Source organism: Diospyros lotus, chromosome 11 (genome assembly GCF_014633365.1).
Source record: "Diospyros lotus cultivar Yz01 chromosome 11, ASM1463336v1, whole genome shotgun sequence".
Taxonomy (NCBI): Eukaryota; Viridiplantae; Streptophyta; class Magnoliopsida; order Ericales; family Ebenaceae; genus Diospyros; species Diospyros lotus.
Window position 1 is genome coordinate 28686831 of NC_068348.1, and position 23573 is coordinate 28710403.

At 34.2% G+C, this 23573-nt stretch overlaps 2 protein-coding genes across 3 annotated transcripts; both read right to left on the bottom strand.

Annotated features, from left to right (window-relative positions):
- Positions 1-5243: 5243 nt before the first annotated feature.
- Positions 5244-22897, bottom strand: LOC127812661 (F-box/FBD/LRR-repeat protein At1g13570-like). Of its 2 annotated transcripts, none has more exons than XM_052353157.1 (4): positions 22882-22897; positions 9202-10083; positions 8928-9089; positions 5244-8843 (listed from the first exon to the last, which is right to left on the bottom strand). In XM_052353157.1, exons 2-4 carry the CDS (start codon positions 10006-10008, stop codon positions 8565-8567), a joined length of 1248 nt encoding a protein of 415 aa, XP_052209117.1. In that variant the 5' UTR covers positions 10009-10083; positions 22882-22897; the 3' UTR covers positions 5244-8564. The 2 variants fall into 2 exon arrangements, with proteins under 2 accessions (XP_052209117.1, XP_052209116.1); XM_052353156.1 differs by lacking the exon at positions 22882-22897 and adding an exon at positions 10622-10785.
- LOC127812824 (uncharacterized) lies at positions 5589-7286 on the bottom strand. The gene is made up of 2 exons (XM_052353350.1): positions 6990-7286; positions 5589-5723 (listed from the first exon to the last, which is right to left on the bottom strand). Exons 1-2 carry the CDS (start codon positions 7284-7286, stop codon positions 5589-5591), a joined length of 432 nt encoding a protein of 143 aa, XP_052209310.1.
- Positions 22898-23573: the final 676 nt, after the last annotated feature.

A 23573-nucleotide genomic window follows, 5' to 3' on the forward strand; every position in this document is an offset into this window, starting at 1 on the left:
CCTTATTATTTGGTTTCATATGTTTTACTTTTCTAGCCAAAGTTTTATAATGTTAAAATCAATGACTCAGTGTTCATATTTTGCACGAGCTAAATTTAAATGCAAAGGTAAAAAAGTTGAGTTTTAAGATTTAACTCAAGCACAACTTCAATTCTAGTTCAGTTACATAAATGAGTCATGGTTTGTAGCACAGAGGTGGTCCAAATTTTGCTAAGTTTGTAGCAGAGACATACTCAGTCAAGTTTGACTTCACCTCAACTTAATCTTGAATATTATCAAATCCTGCTAAGCTGAGCTCAAACACCCCATTTCTGCTTTGTTCGTCACGAACAAAGTCCTAGTTATCCTAAAAACAGTATATATTTATTCTCTAAATTTAGTTAGAGTGTCATATTAATTTTGGTTCATTCATTTTTATCATATAAATAATCTCGCTAAAGAAGGAACCATTTTCTTTGCTACCATCCTGCTACTAAAATCATGTAAAACTTGTCCATGACCCAATGTCTTATCAATCCATAATGATCAAAGTCAGAATCATGACCCTACCAGTGAAGCAAATTCAATGAAGCAACAATTACATAGAGAGGGTTGTCCAATCCAGCTGTGGGGTTTATATGCTCAAATGGGCGGATCTTTGGACCCTCCATCCAGAAAGATTATAAAGACCAGGTCTCTTTCTCTCTGCAACCCTAACGAAACCATTTGGAATTTTTCTCTCTTTGTTTTTTTTTTTATATTTGAAAAAGGGTTTGAATATGGTGATAAGTTATACGAACAGCTAATACAATCAACATCAGGCATCAGCGAGAATGACATAAATGAACGAAACAGATTTCATAAGAGATCAAGAACAACATTTGTCCACCTCAAGTGTGAATCCTGCTGCTAGAAACCCTAGCTGTAGCATAAAACCCGGCACAATTTTGCCTATGGATGTGATTGGAAACCCTACAGAAGGAAGGAAATTGCAAGCAAACATTTTCACTTTTCTCTAGTTTGTAGGGTAGAAGATGGAAGCAAGGGTTTGGGCCTTTTATTTTCTCCAGTTGGAAGAAATTTCTGGGGATTAAATAAATTAAATGGAATGGAATTTTTATTCCATTTTCTTATTTTTGTTTTCAAAAATAATTTTTTAATAAAAAATAAAGGAAATGTACATTTTGAATGAATTCAATTTAATTTATAAAATTTTAGTATTGCAATAAATTTATTTAATAAGTGCCTTCTTATGTTCTCATCCCTTAAAAGAATTAGTAGAGTTTGCATAAAATTGAGAACCTTTTGATGTTCCAAATTAGTTGGAAGTCTTCTTCATATACCATAAGTAGGAATTGTTTGGGAGCAGGACAAGAAAATAAGTAAATATGACATACTCAATAAAAAAAATATTTAAATGAACAATATATGCTTTAAAAAAATAATTAATTTTACCTTAAAAATACCATAGTTCAACTCCAAAAATTCAGTGACAAGTAGACTAGTAAAACATGTGACCCACTTAGATATTTGATTGTACAAATAAATTGTAACTCTAGCAATGCTAGGGCTATTTTCAATCATATAGAATTAAAATGGCCTTCAAAAGATAAGCAAGTAAGATTAGGAGTAGTAATCTTAAAGTTATGAAATTACTCTAATGTATAACTTTTAACTCTTTTAAATACCGAACAATTAGAGATCAAACTGGAAACGAGCTCAAAAGTAATAAAAATATCGTAGAATATCAAAATATAGAGTCCACTAAATCCTTTAAATCTAGGAAAATGACTAAATAAGCAAAAATATAGTTCCAAATGCTTAAGTTGTAAACAAGACAAAATTAAGGATGGCAATTTATAGCGTTTATCACTCCAAATATCAAAGATCAAGTCTTGGTTGCCATTGTTTTACACAAAAAGTATCAATTGATCAAATCTCAAAATAACTCTTTAGCCCAAGTAAGGATAGTTTGAATTTGATTATTGGTCCAAGATAAAGTAATAACACTTGATAAATAGTCATCATCATAAACTTATTTGTTTGGTGCTCTCATTGAATTCTTGCATAATACATTATCAAATACAAGCTCAGGTAGTCTGGCCCAAGCATACCTCTATTTTCTTGACAAAATACTTGTCCTCACTGCATCATGTATTAGCAGACACTTTAGAATTTTTTCTATCACATTGTCAAGTAAATGACTAATTATGTCTAAAGTTGAGCCTTTTAATTTCGTCACACAACCTTTTTGCATGTTATTAGCCACTTTGACAAGGTGTCACACTCCTCTTGTAGTAGATTTTATTAAATTTCCTAGTACAAGGAAAGTGGTCATTTTGATATCTACTTTCATAATCTTATTAATACTTAAATTTGCAACTACAAAAAGAAAAAAAAGTGAGAAATCAGCATAGCAAGATCCCCAAGACTTATCTACTATTAAATAAATTTGCATTCTTCAGACTTTTGGATTCAAGGTTTAGTTACTGCTTGGTTTGTGTGACCACTAATCCTTCCTCTAGCCTAATAAAAAGCCTCCTAGATAGAATACCTAGCCCCAGAAATGAAAGGAAAAGAAGAAAAGAACTCTTAAAAACGCATATAAAAGATACAAAGGCAAGGGATATATTGGGCAGAGCTTAGCTTAGTTTTGATATATAACTGCTTAAAAAAAACATGATTATGGCTTCCCCCAAACATGGTGCAACAGTAAAGTACAAAAAAAATAACATGAGTATCGAATGTTTGAATTCTTTGGCGTCTTAAAAGAAAAAATTATTGTTGAAAGACAGCAATAAGATTGGAAGGCAAGTCGCCTACGTGAATACAGGGTCATAATGTGCCCTGTTATCTTTTTGAGAGTCCTGTCCGAACGACGTAAATGTGGGGTTCGTGAAAAGGAAAGTCATTTTTTGAAAGTCCACTTCGAATGTGTATAGAGTGTGACCTCATCTAGATTTATTTAAAAGATGAATTAAGGAACAAGGCCTCTTTATTTCAAGATTAATCGAGCAAAATTGAACACCTAAGTTAGAAAAAAATGATTATGGCTTTTATCTGCTTTAAGAGATAGTTGGCAGACTTGCAGATCGGCTACAACAATTGTTTCCCCCATTATAGTATATTAATTGGTTTGTCTGCAATACTATTGTTATGTTCCATAGGGATGTGTGAAGTCAAGATAACAAGACATAAACAAAGGGAAACAAAGAGGCCAGTGCCATGGATCAATAGTAAGAAGCAACTGCCCAACAAAAGCATCAACATTCAGTAACATTCTTTCAGTTTTTTATGTCCTTTAAACAAGGTAAACCAATCAAGCTGTTTATTAAATACTTGGCAGAAAAATGAAGAGTCACGATTCTCCCAAGCATCAACTACATTTCTTGATCTCGTGGAAAATTATGGTCAAATCTTAGCCCTATCAACAAGCCCATCTATACTGAGCACATCAGTCCATGACAGCAGGTTTTATTTAGAAGTAAAAATATAAAGAGCATTCTAGCAAAGAATACATATACATATATATAAAGAGTTTTATGGTAAAAGAGGTTCAAGTGATCTCAAGTCCAGTAATACTAGTAACTGTTGTCATTGGTTCAAATCATACCCCTTACTTGACAGGGGACCAGAGGTGTCTAGTGGGCAGTTTAAAAAGACACAAAGACTAGGTAGGGTTTCATTGTCAATAGTATATTATTACGAATTCCTTCTGCACAATAATCTCGCATGGGAAATTAGGAAATAAGAACATCCATGCCCTACAGGCTACAGCTTTGGTGCCACACATACTTTTTCCCTTCAGGGACTTGGCTCAAAAATTATGAAAAGAACAAACTCTGGCCCTCCATAACCCACTGGCCAGGTTCCAATTGAATGCACCACAGCTTGATCCAAATTGGGCACATGAAAGGACCAGTGGGTTGCGATGGGAAATCTTTTCCATTGCTAATGACCCACTATAAAGAAGACTAATCACTGTTGTTTAGGGATGGGTAATCTTTTGTCAGTGAGATGACATAATAAAGAGAGAAGAGAGACAGCGATAGGAAAGACGAGAGAGAAAAAGACAATTTATATTAAGTATAAAAATAAAATGGTACGTTAATCTCAAGAGAAATTGATGCCATTTTTGAAAATTAAGAGATAGTGGTTGCAATTTAAGTAAATTTTAGGAGTGGTTTGTATAATTTACATTTGTTCATAAATTTTAAAAACTAATTAATAATTTTATTTATAAACAATATGAAATAACATGTACAAACTTCTCACTTACAATAATAAAAACAAAAAGACATATAAAAGCTTCGCATAAGAATAATATTTCTTGATTGGACTTTTTATTGTTTATGTACTCCATCCTTCTATATTTTTGTCGTGTATTTTATACATGTTATTTGAATAATTTATATAAAATTAAATATATCATTATTTTTTTAAAAAAAATTGTCAAATTATATTTTTTCTCAAGGTATAAATGTGAGATTATTAGCAGATAAAGTAACTTTGAAAACATCATTTTTAAAGTATCATGTTAATTTTTAACCTTTATTTTAGAAAATAAAAATAAATAAAACCCCAATTCGCATTATTATGACATAATAATAGGAATGGGAGAGAAATTACTAAACAGAAATCAGTGAAGAGAGTGAGGAGTGCAAATATAAAACGGGTGTTGGAAATCATTAACTCTTAAATCTAACCAAAATTTGATGGTTCAACATAATTGAACTATCGAATGAACTCTACACAAGATGTCAAAAGAGGGGGCAATGGCTGTGGGAGGGTGAACTGCTACTCCAGAAAACTCTTACCATTGTTTGAACTGTTGCCAAAAGAATTGCTGCAAAATGTTCATTTCGTTGTAGTAAAAGACAACCTCTAAAATGAATAATATAAAAAAGGTGTCAAAAGAGCCAGGCTATGCTATAGCATGTCCTGAACAACACAAGCCTCTATAAGAAAAGTAAGAATCTGATCCATAAAGCAATGCAATCAACAACCATAGAATAGAGAGGGAAATTTCTCGCATTCAGTATGTGTTTTTCTGATCGACAAGCACTTTTGCATAACAAAAGCAATTTTGCAGCAATGAAGGAGAAATGATTTTTCTGTTTTGCTGAAGGAGAAATGAAAGTTTAAAGAGTTTCTGTTGTACCAGAAAAGTAAGAACAGGAAGTAGAATATTTTGGACGAGAATCTATGCATTTAGCAACGATAATAGCAAAGGAGCTAGCTGCACAATACACCACGCAAGAGCAGAGAGAAAACTGCAACAAACCAATTTGCGATCCCTCATGGTGAGTTAACAAACAAACAAACAAACTAACTAATTGTTAATAGAAAATTCGAGGCACAGGATCAGTCATCAGCTGCAGATGTAACTTTTCGAGACACAACTTCAATCACTCTTGTATGCAGGCTGCGGTCAAGGAGTCAGGGGCTCTCTCTGAAACGTTTGGTATGCCAGAATTCGGACAAGAAAATAATCTATGCCATCACCATTTTGACAGTTCCAGATTTCTGTGTATTCTTCACTTGGATACCCCATTCGATCCAAATTTACGAGTTGCATCGCATGCATAACAGCTTGATCCTCTCCTCACTCAGGGAGCAGCACTGGTGAAAAATGTGAAGTTCCAGAAATAGGAGTAAGTGACCTGAGAAACGCCAGAGCAAATAGATTCACTTTGCACATCCAAGATGCACGACAATTCACCACCAAAAACCATGAAGGACAGCTGGACACAAGAATTCAAATTGGGGGGAACAACCAGACATCTACTCCTGAGGTCTTCCCTCCCTTAAACCCTTTATTTCCAACATTTCACCTCATAATGGACAAATTATCTGAAACCCAAGGACTAATACCTGGTACACCCTTCGGCAATCAAATTACTTTTTCAATTGGTAGAGGATTGAGGGGCAATAAATCAAAATATAAAAACAGTTGCAGCTGCTTGATCGAATGAACAAACAGGGAATGAGATTACCAGAAGCCCCTAGCCAAGCTAGCCCAAACATGGGGGTAAATACAAAATAGACCCTACAGGGAATGAGATTGAATCAGCTAAGCCAATACTTCAAGAAACAGACCAATGCAGTTTCTCCTTTCTAGTACTGAGTAACCAAAGATCAATGAAGGCAATATCCACTATAGTTCTACAAAACTCAAGGAAATATTAGCAAAGCTGAACAATTTTATAGAATTCGATGGTCAATATGAGTCTCGTCGCTTTCCCCTCTTCCTTCCCACATGAATCATATATGTTTGAACACCAAAAGATGCAGACTCCCATGGAAACATCATTATCAATTCATTCATCTTGATGAAGTGGTGCAACACCTTTTTTTTTTAAAGCTTGACTTGAATTCTCTACCGAATCCTGAGGATATAAAGGTGTTGGATATGATCAACCTGACTATCAAGTACTTTTACCTGCATATAAATATTGCTACTTAAGGTGATGTGTGCTATTAATTTTAATTTCTACAAGGTACACAATACCTGCAAGGTCTGCTTCCCTCTCAAAGCCTTTATATACATCATCTTTGAATATTGAGGGAAAAGTTAAGAACTGGACTGAAAAGCACATAATGGAAGTAACAAATTCCTTATATAAACAGGGAGGTTCAATAAAATCAGCCAGTAAAAAATCTTTAACATCCAAAGAAGAAAAGAACAAGCATTGGTATTTGCACAAACACAAATGCACCATCAACCATTTCCAGAATCAGTCCTCAGTGGATAGCCAAACATACATGGATATATATATGTATATATATATAAATTAAAATGGCACATGCTAAAATGAATGTACTAGTCATGTCTCAAGGAAATGCAAAAGATGAGCTGCCTGCGGGAATTGCTTCAGTAAGTCCGGTAAGTACTCCCAGGTAGCATTGTTTAGGTGTAAGTGGCTCTATTGAACCAACACTTGAGTGAGTGGCATTGTATCTTTGTAAGTGACCCCCCTGTCCACAATGGCCTGGGGTTCCATAGTTACCTCAATGTCTTCATCTACCATAAGTAGCCTTGGGCTCGTGGCCTCGGGTTCCACTGCTCTTTTAAGCAGTGACACATGGAACACAGAATGAGTGGGTACCCCATCTGGCAATTGTAACTTGTAGGCTATGTTTCCCACCTTAGCAAGTATAGGAAATGGCCCAAAGTACTTAGGGCTCAACTTAGAGGCTGGAGTTGCTGAGAAAGAGTGCTGGAGGAATCTCTTAACCTTGAGATACACCTTGTCACCCACATTGAAAACCCTGTCACTCCTCTTTTTATCTGCCACTTGCTTCATTCTATTCTAAGCTATAGGGAGTTCCTTCTTTAACAATTGTAGCATCCTCTGGTATTGTTGTAGGTAATCCTCCACTGTAGTTACTGTTGTGAGTGCATTAATCAAAGCAGATAGAAGGGGTGCCTTGTACCTGAATAGTGCCTCAAATGGGGACTTATTGATGGCACTGTGGTAGCTAGAATTGTACCACCACTGTGCCGTTGACAACCATCTATTCCAACTCTTGGGTTTGGCAAAATACATACACTGTAGGTAAGCCTCTAGACATTAATTCACCCTTTCAGTTTGCCCATCCGTCTCCAGGTGATAGGCTGTAGACATATCACATATGCCACTTGCATCATTCTACTCCCAATCCTTTGAACAGCTCTTGCCAAAAATGACTCGTGAAAATCTTGTCCTGGTCGGACACTAAAAATTTTGGAACTCCATGTATCTTGACCAAAGTCCAAGAACTGTCTAGCAATTTCTTGAGCTGTATAGGGGTGAGTGAGACTTACAAAGTTGGACAACCAGAAGCTAAAATTTAGAAAAAAAAACCCTTTATTAATTCCTAATTTATCAAATATGGTCAAGACTCTAAACAGCATTCATCATCGAGTCTTCATAACTGAAAATGGTTTTCGAAACTTTTCGACTGTACTTGATTACTTGTTTTATAGGGATTGAAAAAAATTATATTTGTACATAATATTTTCTTTATTTTTATTATATATTGACTACTTCTAGAATGCAAATTCAAAACGTTTCAATCATGAAAGAATAACTTTATTATTGTCAACCCGACTGCTTTCACAATTAGAAATGATTTACATTCAACTCTCTTACAGCTCCGTCAAAACTCTTCTAATTCACTAAAATAAATGGACTTATGAAATTCCAATAGAAAAGGGTGGTCACCCTTATTGTTGATAGCACAACTAGTTCATCAGCTGATAATGGCGTTTATATTCCAACTCTTTTTACAGCTCAATCAAAATTATTCTAACCCACTACAGGAATGTAAAGGCTGAATTTCCAAAATAAACACAGGTAAAATGCATTTCTTGTCTCAACAGTAATCCATGACATGAAGTATTTGGCAAATATCTACAAAATTTTCATAATTAGGCCAAATACCAAGGAAGTTGCAACTTTCACAAAAGATAAATAAGAGTGAGTGAATGTCAATTTGCAGTTGCTGCCTGAACTTGGATCTAGCAAAGAGCAAGATCAAAAAAGATCAACATCCACCCAACAGATGCCATGGCTGGTCAATAAGGACGTAATCCTTTTTTCTCAAAATTTAATGAAAACTTCTGCCAAAGGCGACAGACGCCTAAATTGTGTTACCGCCTTCCAAAACATCAATCTTCTGTGATTCATAGCATAAATTTGCTGAATAACCATTTTCTCTAGAATGGGTGATGTGTCTAATAGAAATTTAACAAACTCCAGTTGAAACCCTTGGTTGCATGCCATATGCAAATCCACTTTTCGAAGCCGATTTAAATAGATATCCAATAATCCTTGCTCTTCAAAATGTTCTAGAGTAGGCATTATGAGAATGTGGTCTGTCTGCAAAAAAGGGACCATGCTCTCAACCAAAAGACTGCAAAGGTATATTATAAACACATGAAACATAACCTTGTCATTACTTACCAAATCACGAATTTTTATTTTTTCCAAGTTCGGGGAGCTTCTAATTAAGCAGAGAATACTTGAGACTGCACAGACGCTACCTAGAGTTGCATCCAAGTTGAGAATCTTAAGATTGCTCAAATCAACTGGAAGTTTTCTTGGTATGTCACTTTGAGGAAACAACTAGCAACAGGACATGCAAATAAGTAAAGAAACATTGCATAATCACCTTGACCACAAACAAGTAATTAATTAAATGAATGAAAATCGTTGAAATAAACATATACAGCATTACCTTGAGACGAAAATACTCCAACTCCAAAAACTCAACAGCAGGTAGACCAGCAAAAAGTGTGACCCACTTAGATACGTTTACTTTATTCATTAAACAAGGAAAATGAATTGAAACTCTAGCAAGGTTAGGGGCATTTTTTAACCATATATAACTGAAATTGCCTTTATAATATAAGCTGTGTAGATTAGGGGCAGTAATTTCAAGGTCACTGAAGCTAGCAGGATCAACAAGTTTCAACTCTTTAAGTAGTGGGCAATTGGAAATCAAACCAGAGAAGACCTCGGAAGTAATGATAACTTCATGAAGCTCTAGCGAGTGGAGCTTGCTAAATCCGTTAAATCTAGGAGGAGGAACAAACAAGCAATCATGCAATTCCAAATGCTCCAACTGCACACACGAAAATAATGAGGATGGTAACTCATAAGGCTCATCGCTCATAATGTCAAGGGTGAGATCCCGGACACCATTGATTGATACAAGAGGTATCAACTGATCAACAGCAGAACAATTTTCCAATGCAGATAACTGTAGCTTGAACTTGAGTATTGGTCCACGATGGAGTAACAGAACTTGACAAATAGTCAACACAAACTCATTTGTTGATGTAGTCCATGATTCTCTGGTTGTTATCGATTTTTCGTAGAATGCATAATCAAATTCAAGTTTGGGAATTGTCACCCAATTATACCTCCATTTCTTTGACAAAACACTTGTCCTTACTGCATCCTTTGTTGGCATGCACGTTAAAATTTTTTCTATCACATCGTTAGGAAGGTAACTGATCCTGTCTGAAGTTGAATCTTGCATTTTCTTCACACAACCAATCCGCACGTTAATAGCTGTTTGACAAGGTAATTCTTCTTCTAGCCCCCACCCCCTCTCCTGACAGGGAAAAAGAAATCAATGTCCAAAAAGAAAAAGAATTCCAAAGGACGTCATAGAAGATATAAAAAGATCAGATTTCATTGGAAAGAGGAACTTCCCTTTATCTTTTGATATCTAATTGTTCAATAAATGATCATAACTTTGTCTGCTTGATAAGATAAATCGAACTTGTGCAATTGGGCTACTACAATCACATAATTATAAATCACTGTTTTTCTTTTCAGGAAAACAAAGTTATTGTGGTGCAACCCTCATCACAAATAACTGATCGAAAAAGCAAAATGTGCACGATTTTCACAGAATTTTCAACTCACTAAATCGTTTAGAAATTTTCTCTCCTTTTTTCCATTTTTAAAACAGGATTCGAATATGATGATAAAGTTCTGAGACAAAAATCACACCAAAAAGAACAAAAACTAAAAAATCTGTCCCTGGAGACATGAACAGCTAACAACCAACATACAGCATCAGTGGAAACGACGCATATAGGTAGAATAGATAATGAATAGCAGTATATTTCGAGATTAGAGCCCACCTGAAGGGGAAGAAGCCTGCTGATAGAAACCCTGGCTCCAGCGACAAAACCCAAATGAGTTCAATTTGGCAACGAGATAGACAGGCAGGCTCTCTGTAAATTCCATGCCGGACCCGGTAATATTATCTTATAAGCTTCGTTTAATTGTAGGATAATGTTAATTAATATTTCTGTAGGATAATTACTCACTTTTTGAATTAAAGAACTGAACAGTAAGAAGAACATGTGTTGGTAGCTTCTGAAATTAAATTTAAATTTAACACTAAGCACGCAGAGGAGGGGAAGTGAAGAGAGTGCTGGCTCAGCGGTTTGACCGCTTTTAAGCTATTATAATAGCTTATAAGCTGTAGAGCTTTTTTCTTTTAAGTGTTTGATAACTCTTATCAGCTTAAAAGAATATTTCACATCTTATAAATATTTTATCAAATATTATGATATTTATCTGATAAAATAATTAAATTTAATATTAAATATAAGTATGTTAATTTGGTGAAATAATTAAAGAATTTAATAAAATAATTAATTACTTTATAATTCTATTTGATTTAGAAGATATGAATGATAGCTCTTAAAATTTTTTGATTAGAGACTGGTTTTACTATTATAAATAAGGGATTTAGTTATCTTTTTATCTAATAAATAAAAATAATTATATTTATATTTTGTATTTATCATTAGAATTGAGGTAAAGTAAGAAAAATTAGATTATGATATTTTCGTCATTAACTAACTGATAATTCTCTTTATAACTTAATTTCTTATGAATTCAAGTATGCGTTTAATTATTGAATTATATAAATTACATGAGTTTTATAATTTAGGGACATAATATTTAATTATATGTTATTATTATACATGTAATACTGTAGCTTATACAAAAAAGTAAAATCCGATAATAGAATTATATTTAAATTAATTAAGTTAGCTAATAACAAGCAGTAATTTTCTCCACTGAAAACTACATGAAAGTGAAAAGACATGATGTGTTGGACACCTTAGAAAGTGACTGAGGAGCATCCATGTCCCACATGACATGTCAATATCTTACATGCTGCTGTGTCGCTTAGCATCAAGTCATACCTATATCTATCTTATAACAAATTAATCGTCAAATTTTTTTTCACTCATTTTTATTTTTTATTTTGATATTTTATTATATTTTATTTATTTTTTCTTACCCAAAATAAAATTTTTATAGGTTATTAATTAAGTTTAAGTTTGTGAAAAATGTATAGTTCTTGAAATCTGTAAATGATTTTTTTTATAGTTAAATAGTGTTTGGAGAATGTGTAAGCATGTTAGTATATGAAGACACAAGATCTAATTCATATTATTAATTTTTAAATATTAATATAAAATTTTAATTAAAATAAATTATAGAAAAAATAGACTTTTTTTAAATCGGGAAAAATCTTGAGATATAAGGTAATACAACCAAATACCGACTACCAAATAAATTTTTTAAAAAAAATAAATTTAATTTTTTATTTTATTTCACATAATTTACTTCTCATTCTCTCTCAATAAAGCTACCACCTAAAACTCTAAAACCCTTAATTAGTTTCAAAACCATGCAAAAAAAGTACAAATCTTATATATGTTTATGTTATTACTTAATTTTGAAAAATAATTAATTTGTAGGTTATGTTAAATTAGTTATTTAGGTAAAATTGAATTATTTTAAATAAGTCGTTTAAGTTATTTTGACAAAATTAATATTTTGTATAGGCTATTTATATTTATCATATGTTGTCATATTTTTTTTTGAAAATTTTATTATATTTTATATTTTTATTAGTTATGTTACTAATTTATTATATGCTGTCATATTATTTAATATTTTGAATAAGCTATTTATATCTATTATATGTTAAATTAATTATTAATTTGTGAAAAATATATAGTTCTTAAAATCTGCAAATGGAATTTATGGTCGTAAAGTTATCAATTTTAAATAAATTCAATACATATGAACTTTCGTTCATCGCACGGGAATGAACTGGTATACTATTATTCAGCAAGTCATGACCAACAAAGATCATAGAATTATAATAGTAATCACCTCGCTTACGTATCATCTAAGTAATGAGCCTCTAACTTTTGTATAATTATTTTCGTAAATCTTTCATAATTTGTAAAGGATCAGCATGTAAATAAAAGTTCATTAATTCTTGAAATCCAAATAGAAATTTAAAATATAAATAACTATCAATTTTAGTAATAAAAAAAATGGAGTCACGACAACTGATAATAGCAGTATATTATCTCTCACTTCTTTGCCGGGTATATAGAATGCAAACCTCAGTCTAGATCATCCTTTACAAAGAAGAAAACAATAACTTATCAAAATAATAAAGGCAATGGTGACGTGTATTCTTAAAAGTAAACCAAAATTTGTAAGACTGAATCCAAAATTCATTTCTTTGAACAAAATTATTATCAAAATAATTAACATAGGCTCATAAAAAGTATTGTAATTACAAGATTAAACTGGGAATTCAAAATTCCATTTTGTGTGAACTCTAAGCCATGGTTTTAAGAGTTTTGCCTATAAGAAAACCTTGACTTCAATTTTCTCATTTTACTAACTCATGTATAGTTGTGATGGCCTTACACAACATGATTTTCACTAGGTTACCCCTCAAATCTCTAGGTAGAGATGAGAAATGGGCGGGCTAGGCCAGGCCGGCCCACGTCCCGCTTAGCCCACCCATTTGGTGGGCCGGATTGAATTTGGCCCACAAGAGAGACGGGTTGGACTGGGTCAGGCCAAGGAAATAGAAACTTGGGCCCGGCACAGCCCTATGGCTCTTAATAAATGGGTCAAATTAGGCTGGGCCAGGCCATAGGCCTACTGGACTGGCCTGTGGGCTTGGCTATCTGGGCCGGCCCGTGAGCCATTTATTTTTAATTTTCTTAAATTTATTTTTTTATTTTTTTTAAATGTAACTAATATTTTTTAAAATATGTTTATTAATGTTTACTTATAATTTTGATGTTTATAAAATTATGACGTTTACTGTAAACATTACACTAAAATTATGTTTACAAACATAATAAACATTATGTTTACAAACATTACAATAAAATTATGTTTACAGGAAACATAATTTTTTAAATATTTTTTTTATTTTTTGGTGGGTTGAGCCGAGCCATTTTAACGGGCTAGTTGGTGGGCTGGCCCATGGGCCATTTTGGTGGGTCGGGCCGGGCCACGAGCCACATATTACCCGCCCGGCCCTGGCCTCATTTTGTTGGGCGGGCCAACCCATCCCGTTTGCTACAGTAATAGGCTAGACCGGGTCAAGCTATGAGGCAGGCCGACCGGCCCATTTCCCATCACCATCTCTAGGTGTGCCCAAGTGTGTTATGGGGGAGTGCAAGACTGAGGAGCCAAGATGTAAGTACCAAGTGCGCGCGCGCGCGCTAGGATGTTTGTCACTGGTACCATGTGAAAGCCATTAATGCAACACCTAGAGAGTGCATTTTATATGGGATATTGATAGCCAAAGTGCAAGCTAAAGAATGCTCCTTTATATGGGTCGCTTCATAATTTATAGGTGCTAAACTATCCATGGAATGGTTTATGATTTAGTCATACAAAATTACATACTTAGTAGTATTTGTTAACCAAAATTACATACTTAATTTAGACAAAAATATTTTCGATTGTGTTTATTAAAATTTTTGAAAAAAAGTTACACGACTTCTTATCTTAAACTTTTAAGATAAATTTATCACTTTCTCTTATTTGGATAATTTATTTTAAACTTTATTAATAAATTATTTTAATAGAATTTTATCTTATTCATTCTAACAAATACTATCTTAATAGATCATCTCCTTGTCATGGAATCATGGGCAGAGGCATTTCAGGCCATACCATATTAAACATCTGTGTCCTCTATTTTCTGTATTTACACAATCCAATCCTAAGTGGTATGGTATTATACCAGCCAACAATTATATTTAATTACAATAACAGTCAATAACATCGAAAGAACGTCAGTTTGTTAACAATTATTTGTTCAAATGTGCGCCTACTCCTCCTGCCTGCTGAAACTAAAGCAAAGATAGGAAAAAAATTAGCCCACAGGGCATAGATTAATTGGCAAAGGAAAAATATATTGGGTATTATTCTTTGGGCTCTCAAATTCTGTGTTCAAGCCCTGATTAAGGAAGAAAACTTAATAGTCAAGACAATACTGAATGTTGAAAGACTATCTGCTGCTCTCACGTTTGTGGAAATGCAAGGGGTTGAATTGGCTACTGAGTACCTTGATTTACCTTTCTCGCAAGAATCGTGGGGCCGAGCTGTGGGGGATGCTCGTAATGATGCGTTAACAAAATAATAATAATAATAATAATCCCTTGGTGAAGAAATCATATATGAGAACTACTCATTTAAATGAATTCAGTGTTCTAACAAACGAATACATACATACATATTATATATATGTGTGTGTATTAAGTATTCGCCATACACATTCAATGGCCTTCAAGCAACTGATAGCAATCCTAACCTTTGAGAAGTATTTTCTTTCTTTGCTTTCTTTTTTTTCCATTCCTTGTTTTAGCAATGTATCTAATTATTTGTTCCAATTTTTAACCAAAAGAAACAATAATAAGCCTATCAACTTTATGAAGGCAAATGCAATGCTAAAATTGAGGCCAATATGCTCAATCCAGCCATCCAAGTTCCGACAACAAAGGGGGAAAAAACTGAAATCCATCACCAACCGTTAAGTATGATTTAAGTACATCAATATACGTAGAGGCTGCTTGGCTTAGCCTTTATTTTCAATAGCTTTTTAAGTGATTTAGTTTTTAACTTAAAAGTTAGATAGTGTTTAAATTGATAATGTGTTTGAATAGATATACTTTTAAACTGTCAATTATCTGTTATGCGTTTGATTTGCAAAAGTTAATAAGTTGTCTAAAATAGACATGATATTGAATAATATAATTAAAAAATATAAAAATACTATTTTTGATCAAATAAATTATAAATTAATTTCTAATTAATATAATACTTACAATTACGAGTTAATAAATTATATATAATTATAAAAAAAATATATACATATAAATTTAAGAAAAGAAAAATAATACACAACATATATATATATATATAAACTGATGAAAGAAAGAGATATACTAGAGGGGGCGGATCTAGAAGAAAGAGGTCGTTGGACGATGAGATAACGACAATGAGTGGCTAGCGACGGCCCGACTGGAAGTAGAGGCGACGATGGCTTGACAAGGAAGAGACCCACCAGTGACGACGCCTAATCTGGAGAGAAAGCCCGGGGGATCTGGAGAAGAAGAAGGCGGTAACGACGAATCTGGAAAAGAAGGAGACGGCACCGGTGGATCAGAGAAGAAGAAGGCGATAGGTGATGGCGCGATGGGTATTTTGGTATTTTTATTAGTCAACTTACCAGCATTTTCTGGCAAAGCTAGGGGTACCAGCTTTTGCTAAACGCTGCTATAACAGCTTTTCAGTGGAATAATGTATAACTTGAAATGTTAAGCCAAACAGTTAACTATCAAACGCACCATAACAAATCAGCTGCACAAATGACTTATACGCGGTCAAACTGTTAAAGCCATTGAGGCTTACAAAAGTAGAAGGCCACAAGTTGATGCTAACATCCTTCATGAAATAGAGGAGAAAACCGAAGACTGAACGAAACTACTGCTGCTATAATTAGTACCATTGGCAATAATCAACAAGAAAGATAGCAATCAAAAGGCAACAAGTTTAAGGAACGAAGGAATAATAAGAAAGACATTGCGTTGGTAGCAAAAGCGACAAGACAACATAGAAAAGCTTGTGATTTGCCTCTTTTTGGTTGAGATTTGGGATTTGCTAGACAAGTTTTGGCAAAAACGAGCTTCGGGCATGACGTTGGATGAAATGCATAAGATTATACATCGTTTTAAGGAACAAATAATTATGAAAATATTTAATACAAATAATATAAAACATACTTCTTTTATGATATTACAAAAGGGTAAATTGCACTTAAACTCTAGTGATTTTGGTCACTTTCATAAATGTCCTTATAGTATAAAAATGTCTTTAAAGATCTCTAAGTCTTGTTTTTTTCTCAACGCTTTTTCCATTAATTTAAAAATGTTTTTGGTTGAGGTATTCAATAAAAAAAATTAAGTTACGGAGATTTTTACAGCCATTTCTAAAATTGTATTTGTACGAAGTGTTTAGATAAAAATAAATAAATAAATCAAAAGATCTCTAAAGATAATTTCAAACTAAGCGCTCTTATTATATATAACCAAAATCGTATGAGGTATGAGTACAATTTATCTAAATATAAAACATGTGCTTTATTCTTTATATGTTGCAAGCATCTTATTAGGTACAATATTTGGATATTTTAAGAAATGACTTGCTAGATTTACTATATTAGAATATTTTTTTTAATAAATAAACAGCTCAAAGAGGAATGTAAAGGCTGAATTTCCAAAATAAACACAGGCAAAATGCATTTCTTGTCTAAATAGTGATCCATGACATGAAGTATTTGGCAAATATCTACAAAATTTTCATACTTAGGCCAAATACCAAGGAAGTTGCAACTTTCACAAAACAGAAATAAGAGTGAGTGAATGTCAAATTCCAGTTGTTGCCTGAACCTGGATCTAGCAAAGAGCAAGATCAGAAAAGATCAATATCCACTCAAAAGAAGCCACGGCTGGTCAATAAGGACATAATCCATTTTCTCTAAATTCAAAGAAAACTTCTGCCAAAGGTGACAAACGCCTAAATTGTGTTACCGCCTTCCAAAACATCAACCTTCCGTGATTCATAGCATTAATTGGCTGAATAACCATTTTCTCTAGAATTGGTGATGTGGCTAGCAGACATTTAACGAACTCCAGTTGAAACCCTTGGTTGCATGCCATTTTCAAATGCACTTCTCGAAGCCGATTTGAAGAGATATCTAAGCATCCTTGCTCTTCAACATGTTCTAGAGTTGTTATTATGCAATCACGGTCTGTCTGCAAAGAAGAGACCATGCTCTCAACCTAAAGACTGCAAAGGTATATTATAAACACATGAAACATAACCTTATCATTACTTACCCGAAAAAAAATATTTATTTTTTCCAAATTCGGGGAGCTTCTAATTATGCAGAGAATACTTGAGACTGTACTGATGCTATCTTGAATTGTATCCAAATTGAGAATCTTAAGATGGCTCAAATCAATTGGAAGTCTTCTTGGTAAGTCACTTTGAGGAATCAACTAGCAATAGGATAAGTAAAGTTAAGAAACATGACATACTCACCTCAACCCCAAATAAGAAATTAATTAAATGAAAGAAAATGGTTAAAATAAATTTATAAAACATTACCTCGAGATGCAAATAATTTAACTCCAAAAACTCAATGGCAGGTAGACCAGCAAAAAGTGTGACCCACTTAGATACGTTTACTTTATTCATGAAACAAGGCAAATAAATTGAAACTCTAGCAAGGTTAGGGGCATTTATTAACCATATAATACTGAAATCGCCTTTATAATATAAGCACCTAAGATTAGGGGCAGTAATTTCAAGGCAACTGGAGCCAGCAGGAATATCATCAAGTTTCAACTCTTTAAGTAGTGGGCAATTGGAAATCAAGCCAGAGAAGACCTCAGAAGTAATGCTAACATGATGAAGCTCTAGCGAGTGGAGCTTGCTAAATCCGTTAAATCTAGGAGGAGGAACAAACGAGCAACAATGCAATTCCAAATGCTCCAACTGTTCACACGAAAACAACGAGGATGGCAACTTATAACACTTATTGCTTATAATATGAAGGATGAGATCCCGGACACCATTGTTTGATAGAAAAGGTATCAACTGATCAACAGCAGAAAGATTTTCCAATTTAGATAAGCGTAGCTTGAACTTGAGTACTGGTCCACGATGGAGTAACAGAACTTTACAAATAGTCAACAAAAACTCATTTGTTGATGTTGTCCTTGATTTTCTGGTTGTCGTTGTCGATTTTCCGTAGAATGCATCATTAAATTCAAGTTCGGGAATAGTCACCCAATTATACCTCCATTTCTTTGACAAAACGCTTGTCTTTACTGCATCCTTTATTGGCATGCACGTTAAAATTTTTTCTATCACATTGCTAGGAAGGTCACTGATCCTGTCTGAAGTTGACCCTCGCATTTTCTTCACACAACCATTCCGCATGTTAATAGCTGTTTGACAAGGTACCAACTCCTCAGATTGGGTTTCATAGAATTTCTTGCCAAAAAAGTAATAGAACATCAAGAAATAATCATTATGATATCAACTTTATAATATTATTAGTAATCCAAATTTTCACCACAGAGAGAGATTATCAAAGCAAGATCCGTGACACACATCTCCTATATATATGGGCCTAATAATTAAAAGAACTCACAGATAAGAAAATCCAGTCCCCTCCCCCTCTCCTGACAGGGAAAAAGAAATCAAATGCCCAAAAAGAAAAAGAATTCCAAAGGACGTCATATATAGAAGATATAAAAGGCTAGGTTTCATTGGAAAGAGCTTCGCTTTATCTTCTGATATTCTAATTGTTCAACAAATGATCATAACTTTGTCTGCTTGATAAGATAAATCGAACTTGTGCAATTGGGCTACTAAAATCATATATTTATAAATCACTGTTTTTCTTTTCAGAAAAAGAAGTTGTTATGGTGAAACCCTCATCACAAATAACTGATCAAAAAAGCAAAATGTGCACGATTTTCACAGAATTTTCCACTCACCAAACCGTAAGAAAATTTTGTCTCCTTTTTTTCCATTTTTAAAACAGGATTTGAATATGATGATAAAGTTCTGAGACAAAAATCACACAAAAAAGAACAAAAAATAAAAAATCTGTCCCTGAAGACATGAACAGATAACAATTAACATACAGCAACAATGGAAAGGACGCATATAGGTAGAAAAGATAATGAATAGCAGTATATTTCAGGATTAGAGCCCACCTGAATGGGAAGAAGTCTGCTGGCTGATATACACTACTCTAGCGCTAGCTACAAAACCCAGATGAGTTCACTTTGGAACCGAGATAGAGAGGCTCTCTATAAATAAAGGAAAATCCCTATGTCGTGAGTGGACCTGGCCAATAGGAGGATGCCACGTGTGACAAGCAGAAGGCTACAAAAAACATACTGGCAGCAGTAAAAAAATTTCAAAAACCGAGACGTCTCCTCACCTCTCCCTCTCTCTCCGGCGTCTCCTCCGCACCCCTCTCTCTCCGGCAGCCTTGCTTCAGTTTCTCTCCCTCTTTTTAGGAACTTTTTCCCTCCGCTTCCGATTCATTGCTTGCAGACTACTAGAGAGAGAGAGACATTCCGGCGTCGATAATCCTTGCGAATCCAGTTACGATGTATAAGAGTTTAAGAGATACAATTGCAAAGGCTGTATCTTTTCAACAAATATGCCTTGCGAATCAATAAGCTTTTTTTTTTTCTTATCGTTTATTTTTTCAAAAAATATTTGTCCAAAATTGTGAAAGAACTAAAGATATATATATATATATATTGAAAATAGCATTTATTTTTAAAAATATCAAAAATATATTTTCTAATTTATAGTATTACAGTTTTAAAAAATTAAATTTTATATTTTATAATAAAAAATTATATAACTCAATAAAAAATTAAACTTGAAAAACAGAAAATATTTTATGCATCCAAACGAGCCCTACATATTTGATAACTACGTTTTATTATCAATCTTTTTGTTTGATTTACAAAGTAAAAACCATGCTCAGAGTTTAAAGGATTACAAAATGCTATAACCAGCGTTGACTTTCAATTACTTTGAAATTTATTGTTGTCAACTCATAAATTATTGACTGAAGTTGGACCTAGCAAAGAGCAAGATCAGAAAATATCAACTTCCACCCAACAACTGAAGCCACGGCTGGTCAATAAGGACGTAATCCTTTTTCTCCAAATTCAAAGAAAACTTCTGCCAGAGGTGACAAATGCCTAAATTGTGTTACCGCCTTCCAAAATATCAGTATTTCGTAATTTCTACTATAAATTGGCTGAATAACCATTTTCTCTAGAATAGGTGATGTGACTAACAGATATTTAACTAACTCCAGTTGAAACCCTCGATTGCATGGCATTCGCAAATCCACTTCTTGAAGCCGATTTAAAGAGATATCCAAGAATCCTTGCTCTTCAAAATCTTCTAGAATAGGCCCGATTTTTATGTGCAAAGAAGAGACCATGCTCTCAACTTAAAGACTGTAAAGGTATATATTATATAAACATATATGAAACATAATACGCAGAGAATAAGCCCGACTTTTATTTACCCAAATATTTAATTTTTCCAAGTTCGGAGAACTTCTAATTAAGCAGAGAATACTTGAAACTGCACTGACGCTATCCAGAGATGTATCCAAGTTGAGAATTTTAAGGTAGCTCAAATCAACTGGAAGTCTTCTCGGTATGTCACTTTGAGGAAACAACTAGCAACAGGACAAGTAAATAAGTAAAGAAATATTGCATAATCACCTCGACCCCAAACAAGTAATTAATTAAACGAATGAAAATGGTTAAAATAAACTTATAAAGTGTTACCTGGAGACGATAATTCTCTAATTCCAAAACCTCAATGGCAGGTAGACCAGCAAAAAGTGTGACCCACTTAGATACGTTTACATTATTCATGGAATAAAGCAAATAAATTGAAACTCTAGCAAGGTTAGGGGCATTTTTTAAACATATATATAACTGATATCGCCTCTATAATATAAGCACCTAAGATTAGGGGCAGTAATTTCAAAGTAACTGATGCTATAAGGATCAACAAGTTTCAACTCTTTAAGTAGTGGGCAAAATTGGAAATCGAACCAGAGAAGGCCTCACAAGTAATGATAGCATCACGAAGCTCTAGGGAGAGGAGCTTGCTAAATCCGTTAAATCCAGGAGGAGGAACAAACATGCAATGATGTAGTTCCAAATGCTCCAACTGCAGACATGAAAACACTGAGGATGGCAACTTATAACGCACACCATACATTATATGAAGGATGAAATCCAGGACACCATTGTTTGATACAAAAAGTATCAACTGATCAACAGCAGAACAATTTTCCAATTCAGATAAGTGTAGCTTGAACTTGAGTATTGGTCCAAGATGGAGTAACAGAACTTGACAAATAGTCAACAAAAACTTATTTGTTGACGTTGTCTTCGATTTTCCGGATGTTAATCCTGATTTTCTGGTTGTTGTTATCGATTTTCTGTAGAATGCATCATCAAATACAAGTTCGGGAAGTGACACCCAATTATACCTCCATTTCTTTGACAAAACACTTGTCCTTCCTGCATCTTTTATTGGCATGCACGTTAAATTTTTTTCTATCACATTGATAGGAAGGTAACTGATCCTGTCTGAAGTTGAGCCTTGCATTTTCTTCACACAACCATTCCGCATCTTAATAGTTGTTTGACAAGGTATCAACTCCTCAAGAGTCGGTTTTATTGAATTTCTCACCACAAAAAGTAAAAGAACATCAAGAAGTAATCATTATGACATCTACTTTATAATGTTAGTAGTAATCCAAATTTTCACCCCAGAGAGAGAGAGATCATCAAAGCAAGATCCGTGACACATGTCTCCTATATGGGCCTAATTCTTTCTCTAGCCTAATAAAAGAACTCACAGATAAGAAAATCCAGTCCCCTCCCCCCTCTCCTGACAGGGAAAAAGAAATCAATGTCACAAAAGAAAAAGAATTCCAAAGGACGTCAAAGAAGATAGAAAAGGCTAGGTTTCATTGGAAAGAGGATCTTCCCATTAACTTTTGATATCTAATTGTTCAACAAATGATCATAACTTTGTCTACTAAAATCATATATATTTATAAATCACTGTTTTTCTGTTGAAAAAAAAAAGTAGTTGTGGTGAAACCCTCATCACAAAAAACGGATCAAAAAAGCAAAATGTGCTTTTTTCTTTTTTTGATTTTCACAGAATTTTCCACTCACTAAACCGTTTGAAAATTTGACTCCTTTTTTTCCATTTTTAAAACAGGATTTGAATATGATGATAAAGTTGTGAGACAAAAATCACACAAAAAAGAACAAAAAATAAAAAAATCTGACCCTGAAGACATGAACAGCTAACAATCAACGTTCAGCGCATCAGTGGAAACGACGCATATAGATATAGGTATAGGAGATAATGAACAGCAGCATATTTCGAGATTAGAGCCCACCTGAAGGGGAAGAAGCCTGCTGGCTGATATACACTACTCTAGCGCTAGCTACAAAACCCAGATGAGTTCACTTTGGAAACGAGATAGAGAGGCTCTCTATAAATAAAGGAAAATTCTATTGCCGTGAGTGGACCTGGCTAATAGGAGGGTGCCACGTGTGACGAGCAGAAGGCTGCAAAATAAATACTGGCAGCAGTAAAAAAATTTCAAAAACCGAGACGTCTCCTCACCTCTCCCTCTCTCTCCGGCGTCTCCTCCGCTTCCCCTCTCTCTCCGGCGGCCTTGCTTTAGTTTCTCTCTCCCTCTTTTTAAGAACTTTTTCCCTCCGCTTCCGATTCATTTCTTGCAGATTACTTGAGAGGAAGAGAGACATTCCGGCGTCGATAATCCTTGCGACCCTTCCGTCCCGGTGGCGTTGGAGTCGAAGCCCACCCGCAATCTTTCGTAAACCTGCGTCGATCTCCAGCTTCCCGGTCGTCGAAACCCAGGGACCCGAAACTTTTGCTGGTTTTCGAATTCGGGGTTCTGCGACAACGCGTAGAGACAGCATTACTAAGGCCACTCCGGCGGCAATCACGTTCGGCGGCAAGAAGAAGGAGAAGGTTAAGGAGGAATAGGCGAAGAAGACGATAAAGAAGAGGCTGAAATTGCTAAGGGGCTTTTCGAAGGACCTGTCGTTCTCCGAGATCGGT

Excerpts from the sequence above, each read along its gene's own strand:
- LOC127812824 (XM_052353350.1), bottom strand. The coding sequence starts at position 7,286 with ATGAAGCAAGTGGCAGATAAAAAGAGGAGTGACAGGGTTTTCAATGTG. Across the intron at positions 5,724-6,989 it reads TGGTAGATGAAGACATTGAG|CTGTCCTTCATGGTTTTTGG; the intron begins GTAACTATGGAA and ends TCTTGTGTCCAG.
- LOC127812661 (XM_052353157.1), bottom strand. The coding sequence starts at position 10,008 with ATGCAAGATTCAACTTCAGACAGGATCAGTTACCTTCCTAACGATGTG. Across the intron at positions 9,090-9,201 it reads TGGAGTATTTTCGTCTCAAG|TTGTTTCCTCAAAGTGACAT; the intron begins GTAATGCTGTAT and ends TCCTGTTGCTAG. Across the intron at positions 8,844-8,927 it reads AAATAAAAATTCGTGATTTG|ACAGACCACATTCTCATAAT; the intron begins GTAAGTAATGAC and ends CCTTTTTTGCAG.